General features: G+C 40.1%; 1 protein-coding gene across 1 annotated transcript in view; it reads right to left on the minus strand.

Annotated features, from left to right (window-relative positions):
- Positions 1 to 22,335, minus strand: part of LOC128732827 (cell division cycle and apoptosis regulator protein 1-like) — a 238,167-nt gene that overhangs the window by 44,111 nt on the left and 171,721 nt on the right. Inside the window, exons 7-9 of the mRNA XM_053826232.1 lie at positions 20,755 to 22,014; positions 20,433 to 20,668; positions 20,258 to 20,373 (exon numbers count right to left, since the gene is read on the minus strand). Coding sequence (XP_053682207.1) covers positions 20,258 to 20,373; positions 20,433 to 20,668; positions 20,755 to 22,014 — 1,612 coding nt within the window. The remainder of the gene's footprint in view (positions 1 to 20,257; positions 20,374 to 20,432; positions 20,669 to 20,754; positions 22,015 to 22,335) is intronic.

Raw genomic sequence — 22,335 nt, forward strand, 5'->3', positions numbered from 1 at the left:
TTCTTTTTTTTTGTGAGTTGCGCGCCGACTGAGGATTTAGGAAGTGACTATAAAAACTTATTATTATATTGCCCGACGGAGCCAGGAACCCGGAGGTGGTGTACGCACGCCGCGCAAGGCGGTAGCCATCATAACCCATAGCAAGGCGGGGTTTTTATCCGAAAGAAGCTGTAGTAAGTGGTCGAAGGGCAAAACAACAAGTCAGGGAACGATTCGCAGGCGCAGAAGACAAAGACGAGGAATCAAACACATTAGATGAGATACCCATGGAATCAGCAGTAGACGTAGCGGCGACGGAAGTCAAGCGGTTCAATTCGACCTCAGCAAATAAGTCGAACACCGCGAGGAAAGGTCCAAATAAGCAATACCCATGCACGAGGAGCGCGCACGGCTAGCGCGAGCAGCAGATAACCAAACAGCAAATAAACCAGCAATCCATCATCACCACGCGGGCGCGTGGACGGCAGAAATTAAAATCATTTTTCGAGAATCCGTGACAGCCACAGTCTAAAGGCGAGTCGACGGCAAAAATCCAAATACAAAACGTAAAGTTAAAATCGCGACGATCCAAAGCACCACAGAGTCGTTTAGCGTTAAGAAATACAATCGAAGCATTTTTCATGCTATAACACTTGCATGACGGGAAGCATAAACCCGCTCATGCCATCCTTCATACATACGAATATGCGGCGAGGCGACACCCTGAGCTGACGACGACGTACGGTACATAAACCCGTCCAAATAAACAGCTGATAGAACCGAAATACCGTTAAACATTATTGGAGTAGGTTCTGGACACCAGCGACCAAGTTATTTTCGCTGATGCAACAAGAAAACGTATACCATATGACTGCACAGTGGAGCAGTAGGTCAGGGTTGCACAGCCAAGGCAACCTGACTCCCTGATGAGGACCCGAAGCAATTGACGAAGTACGACGAGGGGACATGAGAGGCGAGGAAGCACGACGACCACGGCGAGACAGAATTGTTTTGACTCCGCAATTTGCCCCGACACCACTATACTACGGTACGAGCATTTAATCACGGAAGAAAAGTACAAGGGTCCATGCCTAGTGGCACGGGCGCAGGCTTGAAGTAGGACTACGAATGTAGTGCAATTCGTCTCCCAATGCTAAAGCCGGTGATATTTGAATGAATTTCATATATAGATACTCAAGTTGCGCATTAAAGAATTGTGTTCTTACATGTGATACATGTTGGTGCAGATTTGGGGAATTATTTCGAACAGTTTCGGGTAGATGCAGATTATTTTTTGCAAAAATCTGGCATCCCTGGTTCCGCTAGGCAGCTTTATACACATGTGTATGTGATATGATTTGTTTCGACTACATCGTGGACACGCTGCTGTTTTGTTAAGGAAGGTTGGGAACACGATTAAGATTCTGCGGCAGAATTTCTGCCTGGACTGGCACTGGACCGCTGGCATCTGTATTTTATTTCGTAATGCCGTAATTTACAGCAATTCGCCATTACGCTATGAAGGTCGTCTGTGGTGTGCTGGAAATGGCAAGGTCGCAGAAGTTTTACTATTTTCGCAGCTAAATAACAAAGTAGCAAAGCAAAGTAAAGAATGAAAGTTTCAATTTAATCATTCGTAAGCAAAATACTGCACCAGTCTGGCAGCTTTGTTTTAAATAGATCGATGTGTCGAATCCAACACGGTCGGCGTAATTTCCACTCCACACCAAACAATAATCGGCTGCTGCCGAGTTTTACCACCTTTGCCGCGTCCGGACAAGGAGATAAAATCGTAACTCTCATTATTATTTGTAACCCAAACAACGCGAAAATGATGCCGTTCGCAAAATCAATTCAACTGCTTCATATATTTATTCAGTAGTTCTTAAAAGAACTGATTGTTTTCTAACAGCTGTTAATAATACGAATCGAAGAAATTTACTGCTTGGCAGTAGCTTTTTTTGGACAGCATTCTCCGTTAGAACTTCTTTTGGCTTTGGAGTTTTCGATGCCTTTGCTATGGTCTTCATTGACTTAATAATCTTGCTTCTCGCTAGCAAGTTTGGTAGTCGAACGAACCGGAAGCGCCAGTTCTTTGTTTGGACCAGCTTTCTCTTGTTGAAAACTAACTTCAAAGCCTTTTTCACGAATGTGTCCAACCTTGAAACGTCACAATTGTAGCTGGCGGCGATATACTTCTAGACGGCTTGCAACGAGGATCCGTTGACTCTTCGGTTTATTGGCGTCTCGCTTAGTGAATTTGGATGTCTTCGTTGCCTTATTCCGGGGAAGAACAGCTGAAGCTCAACGATTTTCGAGCGGATTCTATAGAGCGTAAATTAAATACAATCAAACTTTGATCCCTTTGATTCAAAGGGAATTTAATCCATAGCTCTTCTCCTATATATTTCTGTCATCCGTGTTAGGAAAGCGTTGGCGTGGGAAGGCAAAAATTTTTAGCAAAAATAAAATTAAAGCAACGTCATGAGTTAGAAGACCGCATGGTGAGTCACCACATATTTAACGTTTTATAGATCAAATCAGAAGAAATTCTTCATGATTTAAAGAATCAGCGACATTTGGAAATTTAATTAAAGAAATTTAGTATAGAAAATTTAGAAAATTTTCATCTCTTCATAAACAAATTCGTTCGTCCTAAAAAGGACGGGTTGTGGTAAATTATGTGGTTGAACATCCGGCCAGCAGAATGGCTTGAATGTTTGAAACAACACCTCCCAGGGCAATGGTGACAATGGTTACCGAACAGAGCATTTTGCATTAATTCAAGCTCTTCCGCTCCCGCAACCAAATATTCTAATACAGCTGATAATAGATCGATGATCCGGTACCAACGCGTTCGGCGCACTCTACACCAAACAATGATCCGCTGCTGCTGCTGCTACTGCCGCTGCGCTGCGTTTTACCAGTTTGCCGAGTCCAGTGAGGGAGATATAACCGCAACTCTCTGCTGTCTGCTTTGTACCGTACCGACCGATGCCAATGCGAAAATGATGCCGTTCGCCGGCTTACTTCTGTTTATATACCAGAGCAAACGGCAGCAAGTTGTAACAAAGGCGGCACAACGTAGGGCAGAGAATCATAGACACGAAAGAAAGGCGGTACAACGAAACCGTACTCCGTACATTGTTTGAACAAAACCGGTGTCCGGTGCTTCCTTAATGAAGAGCTACCAGTTTCTGCAGAGCAACTTAATATGCAGCATCGTCTTCATGCCACCGAAAACCAGTGGAAAGGCCGCAAAGCGCGATAGGAAAAAGAAGAAGAAGCCACGCCACTAGGAGAGCAACGCTATTTTCTTTCATTTAATGCCGACAGGGATGGCACGACAACGGGCATGGCAGACGTGCACTCACAGTTGTGTGTGGTTGTGCCGGGTGAGTTTGCCAAGCGAGCCGTCTCGGAAGGTACCAAAGTATACCGGCCTATAGTAAATGTGTCTTGTCAGGCTTCTGTAACTATACACTTAGCCCTTTTTAGGGCCTAATATATAAATGAAGATGCAATTCGATTTTCTCACTAAACGCTTTGCCTCGAATTACAAAGTGGCGCAGTTTTCTTTTCAAAGAATTTTGCCAGGTAATGTGGCTTTTCCGTTTCATGCTTTCCAGAAAGAATCACGAAATGGCATAATTTTGCATATGTAGGTAGGTATATGATCAGTTGTATTCAGTAAGTATGTTATAGTACAGGACAATTATTCAATAACTTTTTCTGCTCATTAACGAGCGCTTTTATTGAAACTGTTGAAAATTGGTGTGGAACTTTTATATTTAATAATTTGGCTAAACTATAATGGTCTTTTCGACTCCATAATGGATCTGTTGTGGGAAAGTTGCTGGAAAGAAGGCAACTTATTAAAACAAAATGAAACTGTGAATGCTTGCATCTGTTTGTTCATTTGTTACAATAACCTGATGCTTTTAACATGAGTTCGCAATATTTGTCGTAATGCCGTTTAAACATCCAATTACTGTACGTGTTAAAGCTTGGATAAATAAACTGCCAACTTGTCATGTGCATTTTTAAATGAGGAATATCATTCATGAGAAAAATCAATTCAACTGCTTCATATACTTATTCAGTAGTTCTTAAAAGAACTGATTGTTTTCTACCAGATATTAATAATACAAATCGAAGAAATTTACTGCTTGGCAGCAGCTTTTTTCGGACCGCATTCTCCTTGGAACGACTTTTTTTGGCTTTGGATCGTTATTCTCGGTACCGATGCCCATGCGAAAATGATGTGGTTCCTCGGATTACCGTTGGTTATATATCAGAGCAAACGGCAGCAATTTGTAACAAAGGCTGATCCACGTAGAAAAGGGAATGGCAGAGAAGAAAATAAGGCGTGACTTTGTACGTTGTTTGAAGCTTCCAGTTTCTGTAGATCAAGCATCGTCTTCATGTCATGGCACCGACAACCAGTGGAAAGGCCGCAAAAAGCGATAGGAAGAAGAAGAAGCCACGCCACTAGGAGAGCTACGCTATTTTCTTTCGTTTGTTGACTACGGCTCAGTCAAGCATAATATCAAGTTATAGTGAGTGTGGCTGGCTGCCGGGTGAGTTTGCCATGCGCGCGCTGTCTCGGAACGTACTGAAACAGTCACCAAAGTACAAATACTCATAGTAAATGTATCTGGTCAGGTTTCTGTAACTATCCAACAATTAGCCCTTTTTAGGGCCAAATATATACATGAAGATGCAATTCGATTTTCTCACTAAACGCTTCGTCTCGAATTACGAAGTGGCGCAGTTTGCTTTTCAGAGGATTTTGCCATGTAATATAGTTTAAACATTACTGGCGGGCTCGTACGTTCATACTTGATAAACTTCCAATTTGTCATGTTCATTTTAAATTGAGGAAAAATGTGAGAAAAATCAATTTAACTGCTTCGTACACTTATTCAGTAGTTCTTAAAAGAACTGATTGTTTTCTACCAGATACTAGTAATGCAAATCAAGGAAATTTACATCTGGGCAGCAGCTTTTTTCGTGCCACCTTCTCCGCTGGAACGACTTCTTTTGGCGGCTTTCGGTGCCTTTGCTGTGGATTTCATTGGCTTAGTAGATTTTTGTTCGGGGGCAGCCGCATATTTACTCCAGTAGTACAGCTTTAATCGGAGCCGCCTTTACAGCAGTTAGCAAATTTAATTTGTTATCGTCCGTTTTATCAACCTTGAACGAATCGGAAGCGCCTGCTCTCTTTGTTTGGACCAGCTTTTCGACCTTTTCGACAGCTACCTAATTTCAAAACCATTTTCACGAATGTGACCAAGCTTGAAACGTCACAATTGTGGCTGGCGGCGATTTACTTGAAGACGGCTTGCAGCGAAGATCCGTTGATTATTCAGGGCATTGATAGCAGCGAAAACCATATCGTTCACTGGCGGACGAGTCGATGGCTTCTTCGGTTTGTTGGCGTCTCGCTCAGTGAATTTGGATGTCTTCGATGCCTTATTCCGGAGAAGCAGCAAGCAGCAACAGCTAAAGCCTAACAATTTTCGAACGGATTCTATTACAAGGCGTAAACTAAATACAATCAAAGGAAGCTTAAACCATAGCTCATCTCGTATATATTTCTGTCATCTGTGCTTGGGAAGCATTGACGTGGGGAGGGAAAAAAATGAAAATATTGAATTAATGACTGAGTTATAAGCGTGTAAACCATAACCACTTTTCGTTACATGTTCCCTTTTCGTTTTTCTGAAGTGCACCCCAATATAGAAATCAAAGAAGTAGTCCTACTTCAAAAACTTAGCCAGGAACAATTTAATAAAGCGAAAGACGAGACGAGGAAGACACCAGAAGCCATCCAATATGGTTTCGAATCCAATACTACACAATTATAACAAAACCCTACATTGTTCAAAACACACATAAACACTACATTTGAATTCCATTATAACACTCACCAACACTCGTATACTTAGAAATTACAACTCGCCACTTGAGGCCAAATATTATAGTACGCAAACATTAAACGAGAGTTAATCTCCGATATTCAGTTTTTCTATAACATTATTACACTCTATTTTTTTCTCTATAACATTATAACATTATGAGGTAGGAACTTGGTACCATTATTAGATTAAATTGAGGAATGGTGTTAAATTGACCATAAGAGGCTTTAGCACTTATCAAAGAGAAAACAATCAAGGATAAGTCAAATATATACACATAATCGAAAACCATAGCATACTGTTTCCACCTGACGTAGAGCTCCTCCACCGCGCAGAATTTAATCTTATCTGATATGCCCGTCTTGCTTACCGAATTGCTGCGCCTCTTCTACAGAGACGCACAGCAAGCTTCTGAGGGTGGGGAAGTGAAGCGACCCTCATTTCCTTCTGTAACATTTAACATTTAATTTAAAATTTAACATTTAATGCGATTACCCACGCCGGTCGGTGACTCGATCGAGCGACGGCGCCGGTAGGGCAAAATACTTAAAAGGAAAACAATTGTCGCGTTGCACCACATTCTAGGGGAACGACCGCGCAAGTTTCTTAACCTGCGGCAACGAACAGTTACCAAAACAAATGCGCCGTTGCATTTTGCCGACTAAGGTAAACAACGAAGCGCAGAACTGTTCGAGTTGACGAAACAAAGTCCCCACACGAGGGGCCAAGATGTATGCGCGAGAGGGAAGCTCGACGGACAGCGTGAGGTCTGCCGCAAGGCAGAATAGGACGGAACTACCTCGGGAAGGAGGAGTTTCCTTAGGGCGAAGATCGTTTTAGCAAGTAAGAAGTACGATTGTAAAATAAGTTTTGAATAAATTGGGAATTCGGTTTTGACACGCCGACCCGTCTGGTCGGTAGTGTGAATTAATTACTGTTTTTTATTTATTTACCCTTAACAGGATAGAATGCTAGTTTTTGTAGCCCGTCATGATATAAACCAGATCAAATTATATCATAATTTGATTTTGCCTAGATCAGATTTTGTTATAATATTTTTTGTTTTAACTACTAACTTGGTCTAGTTTAAAAAAGCGACCAACATAGCTTTAGCCAGCCCAAGCTCCTACCTAGCGCCTCCACGTGGCCATACCCGGTAGTGCTCTATTGAGTGGCTAAGCTAGGAGGTGTGATGCCGAGTGGTTCCCAGATGCAGACGGCTGAGCCACACGGCCTTGGTAGCAGGTAAGTATAATATGTTATTTTGATTATTTGTTTCGTTTTAGCTCAAGCACCTACTATTGTACAATTAAGACTCTAACCGTAACAAGGAAAAACTAAATTAATTATTCGATATTAAATGATGGAAACTGACGCAATTTTTTTTTCATTCGAAGGATTGTTGTTGAGATTGTTCTATTTTTCTCATATATGCTTCATTTCATTTTATTTTTAATATTTTATTCATATCGTATATACTGGGTACGGGAACACTTATGAAGATTGTGTGAGATTTTGCACATCCCTTTAAAGTAGGTGGTCAACTAACGTACCCATTTCTACAATCGTAAGGACATGGCCAGGTATGGTGTACTAACGGGTACATCATATCAGCCACCCATGATGTGTACGGTTGTCTATGCTATGCTATGCTACTAACTTGGTCTAGTTTATAACAAAACACAAAGGAGATTTTGTTATAAAATATTTGTTATTTAGAACAGGATGATTATAAACTTGATGATTTAATTTGATCGGGTTGCGACACTAGTAAATCAAGTGCGATTGAGCTAAAATTTTGCACAGGGTGTTTTTTCCGTTTTTTCGTGGCAATCTGCATTTTGCATGGTACAGCGTTAAAAGCCATTTTCATTGGCACCTTACCCTACACATACGTAAAGAAGTTGATTATTCTGGATAGCGCATTGTAATTCCCATCCTAGTAACAAAGCAAAATTGAATCACAAATAATTCTTAAAACTATTTGCCAAAAATATATAAACTAAATAACACTAGTTAACAGCACTTGTGAACTCAGTAAGCTGACGGTGATTGTTCATGTAAAATTGGCCGCTGAATCCGAAAATGTGGTCAGAAAAATTGAAAGTAGGATAGTTTTTGAGATATGCATTAAAGTAGAAATTTTACTTAAAGAAAGAAAGTGCATGCACATAAATACAAATTTCTCCGGCTGCGATGCACCAATTTCAAATCTCTTTTTCCCATATTAAAGAGGAGAAAATTTGCTGTCGATTAGTTGAACTTCATTTTTCTGTAAGAATAATAGTACTGTAGATATTTGAGCATTTGTTCACAACAAAACAAAAAAGAACGCATTTTTTTGGAATAATTTCAATTTTAGCAAAGATTTTAGACAAGATTAACGCATTTCAAAAATTCATTTTATGTGGGTCTTAAAGGCCGATAAAAAACAAGTAAATCATGGGGTTAATGATAACCATCGGCTGAAAATTGTAGAAGTTATGACCATTTTACTAAAACAGTAATGTTTGCGCATTTAAATATTATGCTCTTGCAAACACCCCCTTATTTCAAGCTTTTACTCTCTTACTACCTCTCCTCTAAATATACCTCTCTCTCTCTCCTCTCTCTCTCTCTCTCTCTCTCTCTCTCTCTCTCTCTCTCTCTCTCTCTCTCTCTCTCTCTCTTTCTTTCTCTTAATTTTGCAAACACATTCGCATCAACATTAAGGTCGGAGCAGATTTTCCAATTATGTTTAACTGTATTTTATTATATGTAGAGCCAGTCATTTGACTCATGCATAGTATTTTTAGTATTTATTTATTCACATACTTGTAGCATGGGCTACGGAAATCGAGAATTATTTGTATCCCTGATGTAGTAATAGGATACCAGATGAACCGTTGCTTTTCAAGAGATGACGCTTTTCTCATTTGTCGGTTATCTATGTTTACTTGCCTAAACAATACATACCTAATCTGATATCTAATTTTCATAACTTCTGCCTAATTTTAATAAAAACAAACTTTTCCTATACCTCTCCATTGCATCTTACTATCATTCTTCCCGGGAAGGTGACTTTGATACCGTGCGAGAGCCGGGAGCTGAATATTTTTGCGACATTTCAATTTAAAGAAATTAAATTTCGTGACATGGACACGATAAACAAAAATAATATTTACCAACTATTTGTTGGTTCAAATGTCAAAGGTTATACCGTCTTTAACGGTAAACACAAAAGAAATAGTGTTCGAGCAGTTACCTACAGCTCGATGTAATTCAAGTTACAGTCGCCCCTCGTCAACGCGATCGCAGATCGACGAAGGCAGTAACTGTTGATCGACGAAGTTCGTAACGCAACGCATGCGCCGATCGATGATTTCTGCTGGTTCGACGTCTACAGTTCCGAAACTTTGCACTGCAGGACTTGTGTGGAAATTTCCTGGCGTCACGTTCAGAAGTTTTTTAGCCAGCACTGAGTTAGGACGTGTTATGATGTTAGTCAAGTTAAGTTGATTTTTAAAGTGTTCTAAATGTATAGTTATATAGAGATAGATAATAAAGTTAGTTAGTGTAGACGATTGTGAAGTTTTTCCCTCGACCCTTCCGAAATTCTCCCACGGTGAAGTATACAGTCCACTACTCGACCATAATTTGGTCCAATCGAACCTGATGTTGTGAGAGACTGAGATTTCGGAAGTACCGATAGTGAAAATGGTAGTGCGCTCGAGAAGCGAGCCAGTGAAATAGTGGAAAAAATCAGAGGGGTTGTGTACAAGACACGACCGCATATATAGGTGACGCAGGACTACGTAAGTCTCTTCGAGTGATAGTGGCATGTATTCATGCTTGTAATCATTCGATTCTTCATGTATGCTTGCTATGTGCAACATATACATTATAGTTACTATATGTATAGTTCGGCGGATACAAAAATCGGGAGCCAAATAAACGTCAAAAGCGGAGCCAAACGTTTTTCAAAATTCGAATTGTAGGAGTAATGTTAATAAACACACTTTATTTTCATAGAACTAGTCATTTTCAACACCCACTAGCGATTATCACTAGCGATCCGTAAAAACCTGCACATTTCTCCATAATTTCAAATTTAATTTCAAAAATCAGAGTTGCCAATTCGCCTGGTTTTCTATCCGCCGAACTATATATATAGTAACTATAATCTACATGCTACATGCGTTGTATGTAACATTTATCAAAGTAGTAACATTACATACGTTCAATTCTCAAAATATTGTGCATTTGAAAACAATTTAACAAAATCAAGAACACAAACTATTGCTTTCCTGCTACCTTACTGAAATTAAAGATTGCTTTTATTACCCGTGGTTCCCCACGTTGAAGGGATTTTACCAATTCAATCCTATTTTATCAACAGCACATCTTTTCACTACACTTCTAATGAAACGGCATCGGCAAGCATGCGTATTCATACAGAGTCGTATTATAACCGAACACTACAGCTGTAGCACATTTTTCCAACACAGATATCAAATTCGCCGAGGTTTAATCATCTCGCAGTAAAGAATTTGCGATCTGGTGGGACAACGAACCTGTGTCATTTTTTCTGGCACACTTCCCTAACACAGACATCAAATTGGACTTGGTTTATTCGCGTTCGTAAGAAATCTGTTGGCACGAGGGGACTTTGTCACTCTTTCTGGTGTACTTCCCAAGCAAGGACATCAAAATGGTCTAGGTTTAACCGCGGTGTTAAGAAATCTTGTTGAAATGAGGGAACTTTGTCACTTGTTTTGGCTTACTTCCCAAGCACAGATATCAAATTGGTATAGGTTTAGATCATCGCAAAGAATCTTCCAACCAATCACGAAGCAAGAATTCTGGTAAAACATAGGTTCATTATTTTTCATTTTTCAATAGTTCAACATCAAGAATCCATACTTTTCTCCATTTGGGTCAATTCTTAGAAGATTTACCGATCGATTGGTATAAGAATATTAAAAATCGATCGGAAAACCGCTGAGCTATTAGCGTTCAAAACCTTTCATTTTTCGTGACGCTCACATTTTTCGATTTTTTGGAATGACACCCTATCTCAAAACTTGCCGTAAGACGTAGTCCTACGTCAAAACTGCCGAAAAGAGACGGTCATATTTGGACGCCATCTTGGTGAGCATGTGCTAGTGGAAAAATACTGAAAAAACCGCCGCCATTTGTTAGAATTCGATGGCACAAACCTAAAATAGTGAAGTGATTGAAGTTTTCGATCGAAGACGTAAGCTTTGGTATACGTGAACACAGACTTGGCTGTGTTCCTCCCGGTTTTGAGCATTAGGCTTGAAACTAAGTTGCGTCTTCGGTGGTATGTCCGGAGGTTCCAAGCAACCGCATGGTAGTGTCGAATCTGATAAAGCACTTGGGCAATCAGTTTCGTCAGCCTCCACTCCAACAAGTAAACGCCAGAAGCGAAAGTTTAAGCTGCAGGAAAAGCTGCTAATCATGGAGCAGCTAGATGCACTCGTCCACCGTCGCGGCGTAACGAAAGGTAAGGTAACCAAAATCTTTAATACTTGCCATTCCGACGACGGTACCCTTACCCTAACCGAAGCTCAGGTAAAAGTTTACACTCGAAAGCTAGAAGCCGCCTATGCTGAGTATCTAAAGATTCAGGATCAGATAATAGGCATGGTGTCCGCTGATGAGCGTGAACCGCACAACGAGCATTTTGACACCTTTGATAGTTTACACGATGAAGTATCCATCATTCTCGAAGAGCAAGCTAGTAGATTCAATCCTAGATCCCATGCCTTGACTGCAAACGCCAGCCAATTTCAAGCCGTTGCTGTTCCGCAAGCACCTGTCGTGGTACATCAACCTCTCCGAATGCCAATTCCCACGTTTGACGGTCGCTACGAAAGTTGGCCGAAGTTTAAAGCGCTGTTCAAAGACCTAGTAGATAGAGGCCCTGATCCGCCAGCAGTAAAACTATACCACCTAGATAAGTCATTGATTGGTAGTGCAGCTGGTCTAATAGATGCAAAGACCATCAATGAAGGCAATTATGCTCATGCATGGCAACTGCTGGAGGAAAGGTACAAACGTCACTCAATCGACAATCATATAAGTGGACTGCTCAACCTAAAGCGAATGTCAAAAGAGAACCACAGTGAGTTACGAAATCTGGTTGATGAATGTACCCGACACGTAGAAAGTTTAAAATACCTGGAACAAGAGTTTACTGGTGTATCGGAACAGATTCTGGTCCATCTGTTAGCAAAGGCTCTAGATAAAGAGACCCGAAGACGTTGGGAGACAACCATCGTTCATGGTGAATTGCTTCAGTATGCTGATACCCCCAAGTTTCTGAAAAATCAGTGCTTTGTTTTAGAGCGTTGTGAATCGACAACCAAGCCCCAACAAACTCAATCGAAAACAGTTACAACAGCGAAACCAAATTCTCAAAAATCATTTGCGATTACTTCTAGCGAGTACGAAGTCAAGTGTGACTTCTGTAGTAAACCACATGCAAACTTTACCTGTTCCGAATTTAGATCCCTTTCCATACCGCAGCGACTAGCCAAAGTACGTGAGAAAAGGGTTTGCTTTAATTGTCTGAGAAAAGGACATCAAGGTAAGAATTGCCCATCTGATAAGACTGGCTTGCAAGCGACGTCACCATAGTCTGCTGCATTTAGAGGAAAAGCCACAAGCAACCGAAGAAAATTCTCCTGCTCAAATAGAAGCATCAGCGATGCAAGATGAAAACAAACAGCCAAGTCAGTCACAATTAACAACCGCCACCTGTTCATCTAGTAAGACCAGACCAAAGCAGCATGTGCTGTTGCTCACGGCCGTAGTAGATGTCATCGATGCAAACTGCAATTCCCACCCCGTTAGAGTTTTACTTGACTCAGCCTCGCAAGCTAACTTGGTATCTAGATCTATGGTAGAAATCCTAGGCTTGAAGTAGCGTCCATCCAATGTTGTTGTAGCAGGAGTAAACAACATAAAGGCCATGCTTCGAGCAGTTGCGTCGTAACAGTACACTCGCGATACTCCAATTTTGTAGCTGACGTGAGTTGCTTAGTGACAGACAAAGTCACAGCCGACTTGCCATCCACATCCATCGATGTAGGTTCATTGAACCTTCCGATCGGTGTGCGACTAGCAGATCCACAATTTTACCAGAAGGGTAAGATCGACATGCTGCTAGGAAATCAATTGTTCCTCAAATTGATACTGCCAGGCGAAATCACGCTTTCTGATAACACTCCGATCCTACGAGAGACACAGTTTGGTTGGGTTGTCGGTGGTACCTATGATGAAAGTCCAACTGCTGTTCCAGTGGTCCATTCGCATTCCGTCACCCTTGAGGATTTGAATTCTTCTATCGAAAGATTTTGGGAAGTAGAAGATGTGCACGGCAGTTCAAAGCGTGGCAGCGAAGAAGAAGAGTGTGAACTGCATTTTCAGACCACCCATCGACGGGACGCAACTGGTAGATATATCGTTCAGCTGCCCCTGCGTGACACAATAAATGAGCTTAGTGATTCTCGTTCCGTAGCATTGCGAAGATTCCGTGCAATGGAAAGAAGATTTGCTCAGCTGCCAGAGCTGAAAAAACAGTATGTCGAGTTCATGACTGAATACGAGGAGCTTGGACACTGCAAGGAAATAAGTGAAGATAATGATTTGCCAGGTATAGCAAAATGGTACTTACCACATCATGCTGTATTGAAACCGTCGAATACTACCACCAAGTGCCGCGTGGTGTTCGATGCTTCTGCCAAGGTCTCTGGTTGTTCCCTGAATGACGTACTAAAGGTAGGTGCCATTAACCAGAGTGATTTACAGTCTATAGTGCTCCGCTTTCGTGAGCCACAATATGTTTTATCTGCCGACATTACTAAAATGTATCGACAAATCGTTGTCGATGACTGCCATACTCCCCTACAACGTGTATTTTGGAGACAAGATCCATCGTGCCAACTTCGCGTGCTAGAATTGACTACTGTCACATATGGTACTGCTTCCGCTCCTTTCTTGGCCACAAGGGCACTACAACAGTTGGCAATCGATGAAAGGTAAAGGTTTCCTATTGCTGCTGACGTTATTCAGAATGATTGCTATATAGACAATGCATTATTTGGATTCAATGACCTCATCAAAACTTCCACCGCACAAGAACAGTTGATTGAACTTCTTTCCTCCGGTGGCTTCCGTGAAGAACTAGTATCCATCGGCACAAACGAAGCAATCAAAACGCTGGGTTTAATGTGGAACCCTACATCAGATGAGTTGATGTTTATTTCGTTTCCTATGTCCAACACTGAGGTAGCAACCAAAAGACAACTGCTGTCAGTGATAGCACGAATGTACGATCCATTAGGTTTAGTAGCACCGGTGATCGTTATCGGGAAACTCTTGATGCACAAAACCTGGAAAGAGGAAATTGATTGGGATGACGTAATCACTGGTGAATTGAAGCAAGATGTTGATAATTACCTGAAGGCCATAAGTGGTGTCAACACAATTCGTATTCCACGCCGGGTGGTGCGTTCAAATGCCACTGTCGTTGAGCTGCACGGTTTTGCCGATGCTTCCATGTACGCTTATGGAGCGTGCATTTTTATTATATCCGTTGTTCCTGGAAATCAAGCTGCCGTTCAGTTATTGACCGCAAAATCAAAAAAAGAGTGTACTCACCGTTCCTCGTAAAGTTACACCGCTTAGTGAAGAAAATCCTTTCTGCATTGAATACTGTATTCGATGAAATAGTTTTGTGGTCTGACAGCCAAATTGTGCTCGCATGGTTGCAAAAAAATCTCAGCCTACTAGATGTGTTCGTTTCCAACCGTGTGAGTGAGATTATCGCTACCGGTGATAAATTTCGTTGGTGTTATATTAACACAAAAGAAAATCCTGCTGATTTGGTTTCTCGTGGGGTATCTGCTGATAAGTTGATGGAAAATGATCTTTGGTGGTATAGTCCAAGATTTTTGCGTAACGAGATGTATGAGACGACAGCGCCGGAGCCGTTGGCTGATGAAGACGTTCCTGAGTTGAAGGGTGTTGTCAGCGTACATGCGGTGGTTAGCCTAGAACCTTTGCCCGTATTCGACAAATTTGAATCGTTTCGAAAGCTGCAGCGTGTGTTAGCATATGTGTTGCTTTGACCAAACTCGTGACTTTAGTCATGACCTTGAAATGCGGTCAGGCATATATTAATATTTTTTTTTGAAACGATGATTCTACAATTGATGAAGGGACGGTAAGGGAAAGTAATAAAGAAGGATTTTTTCTTTTTTCGGGAATGAAGGGAAAGGGTGGAAAGGAAGGGGGAGGTAATAGGTAGCTATGCTTAACAAGTTGTCGTTGTGACTCCTATCTTTTGTCCAATGCTGGAAGGTGCATGGGTCGAACCAAGTGCGTGTGCTGCAATATCAGTACTTAGCAGATGAAATTGAAAGAGTGAAGGCGGGTAAGCCTTGCAAACGTATATGGAATTTGTGTCCAATATTGGATAATGGATTATTGGGTATGAAATGGGGAAGGCAAATGAGGAGCGTCCAATATAGCTCTAGCTATCCCAAGCCCCTACCTAGCGCCTCCACGTGGCCATACCCGGTAATGCTCTATTGAGTAGCCAAGCTAGGAGGTGCGATACTGTGTGGTTCCCGGCTGCCTGTTCTCATAATCGAGGTTTTGGGCAGACGGTGGAGCCACACGATCTGTGAAATCTTTGGCCAATACGAGTGTTAATACTGCACATGGATATTGGATACCAGAAGAAAAATTAAATTAATTATTAGAAGCACCTATGGAAACTAAAAGGACGCAACTCTATTCCATTCGAAGGACTGCTGGTGAGATTGTTCTATTTTTACTCATATATACCACATTTCATAAATAAACTAGAATCGGGAAGAGGGAGGGACCATCAGAGCACTTGTTTGAAGCGGTGGGCCTAGGGAGAGTGAAACAGTCAACTTTCTAGGGTTAATCTTGGTCCGATTAACAACACATCGTGGATAATGAGCGGGCTCTTCTCCCCACCTGCTGGAGTCATTCTGCATTAAGACGGTTTATTCAACGATTGACTCAGGTGACTTAGATCTTGGAAGGAGATTCTCTAAATCCCTGGTACGTGTAAGTGATGTTGCTTATCGACCAATTCCCTTTTGGCCCTTCATACAAGAGTTGGGAAGCATGACCAATCGTTAAATATGTTCAACTCTTTTTGACATGATAGGCTCATTGCTATGAACGGATGTTCTGCTAAGGCAGGTGGTAGTACCATATATTCATATTCATATTCATATTCAATATTGGATAATGGATTATTGAGAGTGGGTGGTAGATTGCGCCATTCGAATTTAATGGAAGACAACAAACATCAGTGGATCTTACCTAACCGTAACCAAATAGTTGAAAGCCTTATTATGGCAATCCATCGCGAGAATCTGCATATTGGTCCGTCTACTTTAATGGCAATTGTACGCAGACAATTTTGAATTCTCAAGCCAAGATCTACTTTTCGGCAGGTGACAAGAGCTTGTGTGAAATGTTTCAAGGCCAAACCAATAACCGCAAACCAATTTATGGGAGATCTACCTACGAGTAGATGCGATAGAGTTCCAGCATTCCAAAAGGTGGGTGTTGATTTTGCAGGACCTATTATGATTAAGCAAACATCGCGTAAAGCGGGCCCGGTTAAAGGGTTAAAGCCCGGTATATATGTGTATTCGTTTGCTTAGTAACGAAAGCAATTCACCTAGAAGCTGTAGAAAATCTTTCTACTGAAGCATTTATGGCTACTTTAGTTCGTTTCGTATCTCGATGAGGATTGCCTGAAGATATATTTTCTGACAACGGGACGAATTTTGTAGGAGCGAAGCATGAGCTTCATGAGTTATACCAGCTTTTCAAACAGCAACAGACCGAGCAGAAAATTTTTGATTTTTGTTACCCTCGACAAATTCGCTGGAAGATGATACCACCAAAAGCGCCGCACATGGGCGGATTGTGGGAAGCCGGAGTGAAGAGTACCAAGACAATTTTGAGGAAGATTTGCCAATCAGCTTTACTCACCATGACCGAGTTTGCCACTTTACTTTGCCAGATTGAAGCGCTTTTGAATTCAAGGCCATTGTACGCTTCATCTGACGATCCAGCGTATTTGGAACCACTTACACCAGGTGATTTCGCAATAAATAGACCGTTGAATGCAATTCCAGAGCCAACATATGACAAAATTCCTTTGAACCGTCTCTCTCGTTGGCAATATGTGCAAAATTTACGACAAGCATTCTGGAAGCGGTGGTCTCGCGAATATTTGATGGAGTTGCAGACAAGATGCAAATGGACTCGCAAACATTCAAATCTGCAGAAAGATATAGTTTTGGTCAAAGATGACCACCTACCACCACAACTTTGGAAGGTGGGAAGAATCGAAAGAACATACCCGGGTGCGGATAACATGGTTAGGACTGTGGAGCTACGAACCAAGGCTGGTTTTTTGATGCGACCAATTCACAAACTTGCACCATTACCGATTCTGGACAATCAACCTTTGGGCGATGAAGACGACGATTCCCCGGGGGAGGATGTTCGAGCAGTTACCTACAGCTCGATGTAATTCAAGTTACAGTCGCCCCTCGTCAACGCGATCGCAGATCGACGAAGGCAGTAACTGTTGATCGACGAAGTTCGTTACGCAACGCATGCGCCGATCGATGATTTCTGCTGGTTCGACGTCTACAGTTCCGAAACTTTGCACTGCAGGACTTGTGTGGAAATTTCCTGGCGACACGTTCAGAAGTTTTTTAACCAGCACTGAATTAGGACGTGTTATGATGTTAGTCAAGTTAAGTTGATTTTTAAAGTGTTCTAAATGTATAGTTATACAGAGATAGATAATAAAGTTAGTTAGTGTAGACGATGGTGAAGTTTTTCCCTCGACCCTTCCGAAATTCTCCCACGGTGAAGTATACAGTCCACTACTCGACCAAACAGAGATGAAAGAGAGAGTGCTGTTGCCAAGCTGAGAAAAAATTTTGTTGTGCAAAATTGGGTTGTTTGCAATATGTACAATATGCGTTACCAAGCAACGACATCTGCTGTATTCAACAGGGAAACATTGACAGTTTCAAGCATATTTTCACACATGACGCATGATGAAACACTAGCGCCAACTTCTGATTTTTATTTTCAGAAACTAGATGCGGTATCCTGTACAGTCTTCAAACTCTGCTAAATGCTGTCTATGAACAAACGCCATTCAGCTGGGTCATAGAGCTCATCAATAGCCCCTTTACATTCAAACAGCAACTTCGAATAGCCCCTTTATATCCAAACACTAACAAGCATTGTCTTAATTGGCATAACATTTATCGAATTGCTTGTTGCTCTATATAAATGAACACACAAATGGAAATGCAGTTTGCAATGAAGCAATGAAATTACCCGGGGTTGTAAAAATATAGTTTCCACAGGCGACAGAGTTTCTGTGGATTATTTTCACGTTTAAACTCATGCTTTGTTACGCTCATTTTTCTTACTGTTCTTATCCCACATTTTGCACCTTACTGGATACCGCAGTCTAAAAAGTGCGACTGGCACAAAACGTGCGACAATGCGAATGCTGTGAGTGAGAAAGAGAAAGAGTGAAAACTGCAATGTTGCTGTTTTCTTTTGTCATATACATTGGCATTAGAGAAAATAATATGAATTAATCCAGGTACAGCAGCAAAGCACAATACTATTTTCATAATTCTTACTATTAAGAATTCAATCACTCTTCAAGCATGATCATGATATTCAAATGCGCAAATATTACTGTTTTAGTAAAATGGTCATAACTTCTACAATTTTCAACCGATTGTTATCATTAACTCCATGATTTCTTTGATTTTCATCGGCCCTTAGGGCCCACACGAAATGCAATTTTTGAAATGCATTAATCTTGTCTAAAACCTTTGATAAAATTGAAATTATTCAAAAAAAATGCGTTCTTTTTTGTTTTGTTGTGAACAAACTCTCAAATATCTACAGTACTATTATTCTTACAGAAAAATGGAGTTCAACTAATCGATAGCAAATTTCTTCCTCTTTAATCTGGAAAAAAGAGATTTGAAATTGGTGCATCGCAGCCGGAGAAATTTATTATTTATGTATTTATGTGCATGCACTTTCTTTCTTTAAGCAAAATTTCAACTTTAATGCATATATCAAAAACTATCCTACTTTAAATTTTTCTGACCGCATTTTCGGATTCAGCGACCAATTTTACATAAAAAATCATCTTCAGTTTACTGAGTTCACGCTTTTTGTTTTATTTTGTTAACTAGTGTAACTAGCAACATTATAGAATATTATCTAGTTACCGTGAAAGCACCAGTCGCCGCGCAGTTCCATATTTTCATTAATTACATAAAATTAAGATAAAAACATATAATTTTATGCATACAGTTCTGTTGTTACACTTTTTCTGTTTATGTTAAAGCAAAATAGACAATTAGGCGAAGCTTGAAGAAGCAAACGAAAAATAAATTGAAGCGGGTGATTCTACAAGCACCTACAAGACGCCATCTTTGCAAATTGGTTAGCTGACAAACTAAAAAAGTGCATTCTTGAATTTAGGAGTTTCTTGGGACGCGTAGCAAAAATATTCCACGAAAACGGAAACGAGAAGTGAACTAAACATTTCTTCATATGAAATGCTGCACATTTTGATCGTTGTTGCATTTTTGCTGGTATTTTCGAGTGTGCGGTCATTGGTACAGCTAAAATATTACCTTAGGTCGATATGGCGATAGGCCGCGCATGGGTCTTTGGAAGATAGCATCTACTTATAGAACCAGGAAAAGGTTATGGAGAATGTTCTAATGTTCTATTGTACAACAGTTTTTCTAAAGGGAGGGATTGTTTTGCATTTCGATGTATATAGAAGCATTTTTCATATATTTTATATTATTTTGCTTTAAAAGACAAATAATAGAAAAGAACTATTGAAAAACATGTTTATGATAGTAAAATTTATAACAACATATTAGCAGTTGAATATAATATAAATGTTTATTGAAATAAATGAGTACGAAAAGTCCGCGGCGATTGAACCATTGGTGCACTGCAATGGAAACGGAGTAAAATTATGTGCGCGGGGATTGGTATATGTACATGATGCACTCGAAGTCGTGTTTTGCTGGTTAGTGGCAACAAAACGACATTTTTAATATTTTTGTCTGAAAGCGTAATAAAAACACTAACCGAAAATGTATATTGCATAGTAATATGTAAAAGAAATATTTTTACACATGCATTTATGTACCAGCCAATGTACTAAGTGCGCGGCGACTGGTGCTTTCACGGTAGTAGCTGCAGATATCGACACTTACCTCCCGCGCTTAGAAGATGTGCTTGACGATGATCGTTTAGCATCAGTACGATGCACTATTATGCTTACACGATCATACACGCTGGACAAGGTTGAGAAATATTCGTTGGATCTTTTCTGTAAAAAATGTTTTTCTTATTATATATACGCCTTTATCCACTATTTTTTCTACTTACTGTCATCTCTCTTAAATTTTGTTCTGCGTCAACAAGTTTTCTGTTATAACTTTTAATATCTGCCGCCTGTTCTTTGATCTTATCGTTAGCTTTACCGTGGGTTTTCAACAAGTCAGTGTTTTCATGACGTAGGTCTACCAATTGTACTTCCGCATCTTCACAAGCTTTCTCTGAACGCCTAATTTGTTCTAATAATTTCGGAATATCTAAAACAGCACCGTTGTGCACTACTAAACCTGCAAATATAAATACAAAAGTAAAGATAACTACGATAAGTACTTTATAAATAAACAAGAATAGATAAAAATGTACTGTTACATACCATTACTAGTTTTCGGAATTACATCAGCATCATTTGGAGTGGGTTCCATTTTTATTTCTTTGTATGGTGGGTCGTCATCGATTTTTAGCAGCGCAGTAAGGTTTATTTGCATTTGCTCCAAAAAGTTATTATTACCAGTAGCCAGTTCCTTGAGAACTGTTTCTGAAATTTCATTCTCCCTTAAATCATTTGAGATGTCTTCCAACTGTTTATGTTGTTCATTGTCAGAGTTATCTTTGTCAGCTTTCTTGTCAACAACCGATTCTTTAACTTTATCAGTTAGCTTTCTGTAATATAGCATATCCCTAGTCAAGGCCTTAGCAGTTACTCTGCGAACCTGGGATCGTGACAGATTTAAGCCAAGTGTATACAAGAGATCTTCAATATCTTTATCAAAAATGTAACCACAGTGGCTAACGTCAAAGTACACAAAGGACAACAGCAACTCACGATCAGCTGTATAGTAGCTAACCTTATCCTTTACATTTTCTTTTTCCTTGCGACGACGATCATCGTCGAGAGCATCAAAACGAGATCGCTTTCGAGAATCACGATCGCGGTCTACATTTCGCTCCTTTTCATCATCATCTTTACATCTTAAGTTTTCATCAGTACATTTTTCTCGTTCTTTCTCCTCGCTGCCATTTATTTTATTTTCCAAACTCTCTTTTTCATCGGTAGTATGTTCTTTTTTAGAATCATCATTTTTCTTAGCCGGTATGATGTGTAATGCTTTGAAAATGTTGAATCCAAAATCACGAGTTAGCATCTCATTAAATAGCTCAGCAAATAGAGAAACTTCAAAGGAATGTTCTTTCGAATCTTCTGGGCGATAATCTAAGAGCACCGACAGTGACATAACGGCACAATCAAATTTACCAGATTTTGCTATACGAGATGGATGTACAATAATATGCGGTTGATTTGGGAGGGAATATCTTTTTTCCAATAATTGACGTTCTTTTTCGCTGTGTTTATACGAATCAAATTTTTTCACTTCATCATTAGATTTCTCCTCGGACTTTGTAGAATCATACTCATCAATTACTGTAACTTCTGACATATCGACATTATCCATTGTTTCGTATTCCTCTTCTTCATTCTTTTCTATTTGTTTTATTTTAATGTTCTCATCAAGCTTTTCATCAGTATTACTCTCGCAAAACTTTTCAGTTGATATATCGCCTGGTTCTACAGGGTCCGGGCGTTTTTCTTTTTGTAATGCTTTGATCAGTCTATCTGCCAGAACAGTTTTTACACCTGAATAATATATATACGGTAAATAAGCATTGATATATTAGTAAACTGGCTGTTGTATATGGGTCATTCCATCTCAAGCGTACAACATCATACATCATACATCAACATCATACATTATACTTTTTTTTCAATTTAAAACGAGAAATGCGAACCTCTCATTACACCTCGAATTTTGATTTCCAATTAATATGCTTATGGCTTAACCTTCTGCGGCTGAAGTGCCCTAATCTTAACGAATATGCTGACGTGGTAGTCTGCTAGACACCTAAACATAACTTAATAATTCTTATTATTGCATTATGTATATTCAGATTTTATTTA

This window comes from Sabethes cyaneus, chromosome 1 (genome assembly GCF_943734655.1).
Source record: "Sabethes cyaneus chromosome 1, idSabCyanKW18_F2, whole genome shotgun sequence".
NCBI lineage: Eukaryota > Metazoa > Arthropoda > Insecta > Diptera > Culicidae > Sabethes > Sabethes cyaneus.